Here is a 4,777-nt window from a genome sequence, read left to right on the forward strand (position 1 = left end):
GGAGGGGGTGGGGGGGGCGTCTGTCCAATCATGAATCCAGAGGCCGTGGAGACAGTCCCATTTTCTTTATCACTGGCCAAGGACACACAATTCATAACATGCATAGTACTGTTGCCTTCTGTGGAGATAATTTCTTGACCTTGGGGAAGCAGACACAAACTTCAAACTTGTGTCATATTTTTTCACTGGCTAATCTGTTGTGTGTCATCTTCCCAACCTACAAAGATAAAATGAAGTTAAAATCAGTACCAGAAAACATTCTAGTACTAGCCATTCCCTTAGGAGGCTAGTGCCAGTCCTAGAGTAGTTGGATATTAAAATCAATGAGAAACAACACATCCAAAGGGACTAACACTTTTCTAAATGCGAACCAAATTTTACAACCTAGAAATGCTGCCAAAACAGCAGCAAAAAATCCAACTCGGAAACCTTCTGTTAACTGATAAAACACATATTTACTGAGAACCCACTAAAGGCGCAGCAAGTATTGCTCACTTTATGAATAAAGTACTTATTCATTACCCGGCTCGTTTTCTTTGGGCAATGGATACCCAACCCCTAGGGAAATCACCCAAATGGCTGAAGCTTTAGGCGTTAACGAACCTGCCTTTCTCCAGCATGGACATGTCCCCTACCAATCAGCTAGCATCTTTCACCTTGCATGTACTAGGCAGGGCATTTGGAGATAAAACGATTGCCAAACTCATCCCCCTGGAGTCAGGGCCACCATGTTCCTGCTCCACTTGGTAATGTGACATCCTCGCAAATAGAGAAAAGAACCACTAGACACGAAGATTAAAGGTTCCAGCTCTAACTCGAGCTTTTCTGCTTACAATTTTAGACAAGTCTCTTCGCTTTGCTAGACTTCAGTTTTCTCATTTGTAAAATTAGGAGGTTGGAATACATTACATGACTTCTATCATCGCTTCTGATGCTATCGCTTTGGATTCTAGTTAAGCCACTCTTTGGAAACATCGGAACCCCTCACCTGCCTCTTATGCTTCTCCTGTGACACTATTAGCAAAGACACGCACACATAAGGATATGCTGTCCGTATCAAACCTGCCACACGTCAGTCCCTTATCCACACAGGCACTGACTTGCTTGGGAAGATTGTATTTTTGCTGACCTTTAAGTGTTTGTTTTGGTGTTGGGTTGTTATGGACCTGATGTGAAAACAGGGGTCAAAACAACGACATTCCTTCTTATAAGAGGACAGGTAAGTGGAGACGTAGAAGAAGGGACGCAGTGCAGGCTGAGTGAGTGCCATGACTACACGGGTTTATGAAAAGGTAACTGGTCCCTCCAAGCCATAGAGGGCCAAACGGAGGGGCTTATAAAATTGGACTTCTGAGTGTAATTGTCTTTTTACAGCATCAGTGTGAAAGCACACACTCACAAACACACATTGGTCAAAAAATACTGGGTTACACAGGAGTAAACCGTCTGATATCACTAATTCAAATATTATGAAATGGTTTACACAGAACTACATATGAAAGGCAGGGTAGCCTTGGGAATAACAGCGGAGATTCCAGAAATAAACTGCTTTTCCTCAGATCCTCGTTCTGCTACTTCTTAGACGTGCCACCTGAGGTGAGGCGGGTTATTAACCATACATTTCAACATCTTCATCTATAATATAAAGGATATACTATTTCATTGGCTTGTATAGAAGTATATGAACATATATATGTAAAGTCCTACCGAGATCCTTGTGCATAGTTAGCGATTATTAACAACCACTGGTGTCACATGTACATATGATTTCTCTTTATCCTCACGGGCATTATATTTGCTATAAAATATGTACTGGGTTTATAGATAAAATGCTAAGGCTGCTAGAAACCTTTAATATTTCCATTCTCTGCTTTCTAGGTTACAAGGTTTGTGAGATTTGTCCTTTTTTAATACTCAGTGATTATATATTAAATTATTTTTACATTACAGGCGTGGATATTTTTATAAAATGTTTGAATATTTAAGTTCTAAAAATTATGTACAGAGGGGCATAATTTAGTAGAAAATAGCATTTCCAACTATTAACTGGAAAACTTATTTTTTCACCATTTTAACCATTTTTAAATGTATATCAGTGTCATTAAGTACATTCATTCTTGTGCAGCCATTCACCACTGAATAGTTTTTTAGAAAGTAAAACTGAAAATATTTATCCAAGCCAACTTATAGCTCACTTGAGATGCAACTGGCTTTTAAAAGGAGTTTTCATAATTATCATTAGGGGCATAACTAGGCTGTTTTCATGGTTGGCATCCCTAAAGCAAATGACTCATTGTCAATTACAGTTTATAGTTATATTTGAACTCTTCTTTTTTCAAGACTGCACAGGTAATCTTGGCAGTTTATCCTTACATATTTTTTAAAAACTTCTGTACATGAAATAGCTCATGCTAATCCTCCAATTCACTAATCATGTATAGAAGAGTTGCTAATCCTTCGATTCCAGATATGCTGACTTGTTTATAGATTATCCCTGTTAAGAATGGTGATAAGCTAAAAACGTCTCCATCCTAGAAAGCAATAACTCATTCAGTGCTGAGTAACTATATGCACAGAGGTGCCATTAAACCTCACATAGTAAACGTAAAGAGAGACGCTAATAAACGGTAAAAAAGACGATACACTTGGAGGTTTTGCAAAAGCACTGTCTTCTAATACCAAAACTCCAAAGGATCAACTCTTTTTGAGTATTATGAGTTACACAGAAGTACCAGATAAAAGCTTGTTAAAGTAATAAGTAACACGTGTTAGCTACTCACTGGCATGATTCTCGACCACTGCCTCATCTTGAGAAAGAATATTATTTTTAAAAGTTAAAGAATCAAAAGAAAATTAACAACATTGTTCCTGGTATGTTGTCTGGCTAATTTTTTCCCAGGGTAACATACAAGAATCCTAGGCTTCCAACAGCTTCTAATGAATAAGTTCTCCAGTAATGATTAGCTAAGATGCTAATGCTTTAACTACCGGCCTCAACAGAGCTTCAATAGGGCTTCCCCGCTGGCCAGGATTTCTCCTGTCAGAGAGATGGTAGGGAAAAGAGTGCAGACATTCTAACCCTTTCCATAGTTTCAGGAGATATTACAACAGAGGATACACAAAGAACATTTGATTTACTACGGTACTGTCCACAGTAAAGATGCAAACGCCGCATACTCTCCAAGTACCCGAGAACACAGGTGAAGTGGCAGACCTAAAGACACTGGCTGTTTCTCACAGCTGGTAATTACCAGCAAGGACAATGGAATTAGCCTTGGCTCTGTCTGGAAAATGTCAAGTGTCCATCAATCTCTCCTAGGGCAGACAGAGACAAGGCTTGTATTTAACATCTCACCTACGGGTTGGGGACCTTAGCAGCAGGGAGGATGGCTGCTCAGGCTGACAAATGTCCAGCTCTGAGTAAAATGTAGAGCTGTCACGGTAAGGTTCTGAAGATGAGAATTTCTCTTCAAGTCCCCTGACTGCTTAATCATGGCCCATTGGAGGTGTGTCTGAGTGATGGACCCTCCTGGGGAGGCTATAGCTCAGCTGTGAATTTCTAATAAGGGGATGCTGTGACCATGTACTTAGCCTTTACCTGTCAGCAAGCAAGAAATCTCAGAATGAGAATGTTCATAGGGTCTTCAGAGAAGCCCTCTGGCCCCTTCCTAACCTCTCCTGCCTAAACAACCGGCATAACTTTGCTGTTGGTATCAAGAACATAGCCAAAGCTCCCTTCTCTTGAGGAGTAAATGCAAGGGAAGAAAAGAGTACTTATGCTTCATTTCAGTGTATTTAGGAGAAAAACCTGTTCCTGAAAGTCAATTCAGAGCTTTCCTGAGTTAGCTGGGGCCTTGTTGCTCAAGTGGTCACTCACCCCCTAGGTAAACAATCATCAAAAGTAGACGCCAAGAAAAGCCCACCCCAGAAAACCTTTCCCCCTGATTCCTGACATGTGTCACAGAGGTGGGAGCAGAAAGGGCTAGCCCACACTTTTCTGAAGACAAACGGGAGCAGAGCACGCCAGGTTTGAAAAGAAGAGGCAGAGGAACTCAGAGCCCTATTTTATTTGGGGGAGAAGAATGGGTGGGGAGAGTATAGGCAATTCTAAAATATGGAATTTCTGCTCACTCCATTAACTCACTGGGAAAAGCCCCCTCCCCCGCCCCCATCTTTCAAAACCTTGCTTATTACACACAGATTGTCAACCACACAGTCGAACCAGAGCTGACAACATCCAACTCTTCACCTCAGCCCTCTAACCAGCAGTGAAAGAACCCAAGACCAGACCTTTTCCAGACAGCGTGTTTAATTTGCTCACAAGATAAACATTTCACAGATGCCCCGGAACTCAACACCCTTAAAGCAGAGAAGGAACGCCTGTTTTCGAATGTGCATTTTCAGTTTCTCCCACTGTCTCAAAACCAAGGAAAAAAGCAAACGAGCGCCAAAAGATGCTCTAGAGAGGAGGAAGGAGGCGCTGGCTACTCATTCCAGGCAGGGAACTGTGGATCAGTAGAGGGGGGTCACAGATGGCCGAACCCTAGAGGCAGTTTATGTGCAAACAGATGTTTGAAACGGACTAGGTTCTGAAAAGGCGCGGGGGACACGGGGGGCAAAATTTCTTTCAAAAACTCTGGACACAGTAGTTGTCTAGGTCTTTGCACTGGCGAGCGGTCCACCGCGTCCTTTCGCCCCAACCCCAAGATCCATGTCCTCCTGCCCCAGCCACTCACCAAAATGCCACCGGCTCGGCCACACAAAAGGATCGGAGGGC

At 42.1% G+C, this 4,777-nt stretch overlaps 1 protein-coding gene across 2 annotated transcripts in view; it reads right to left on the reverse strand.

Moving 5' to 3' along the window:
- FHDC1 (FH2 domain containing 1) overlaps positions 1 to 4,777 on the reverse strand; it is a 36,290-nt gene that overhangs the window by 29,964 nt on the left and 1,549 nt on the right. Inside the window, exons 1-2 of one of the 2 annotated variants that reach the window (XM_025042711.1) lie at positions 4,737 to 4,777; positions 1 to 217 (exon numbers count right to left, since the gene is read on the reverse strand). The exon at positions 1 to 217 is cut by the window's left edge and continues 439 nt beyond it. In XM_025042711.1, the coding sequence (XP_024898479.1) occupies positions 1 to 104 (104 nt within the window). In that variant the 5' untranslated portion in view covers positions 105 to 217; positions 4,737 to 4,777. The remainder of the gene's footprint in view (positions 218 to 4,736) is intronic. The other variant, XM_025042709.1, reaches the window with a different exon arrangement.

This window comes from Pteropus alecto, unplaced genomic scaffold (assembly GCF_000325575.1).
Source record: "Pteropus alecto unplaced genomic scaffold, ASM32557v1 scaffold50, whole genome shotgun sequence".
In the NCBI taxonomy this organism is placed as follows: domain Eukaryota; kingdom Metazoa; phylum Chordata; class Mammalia; order Chiroptera; family Pteropodidae; genus Pteropus; species Pteropus alecto.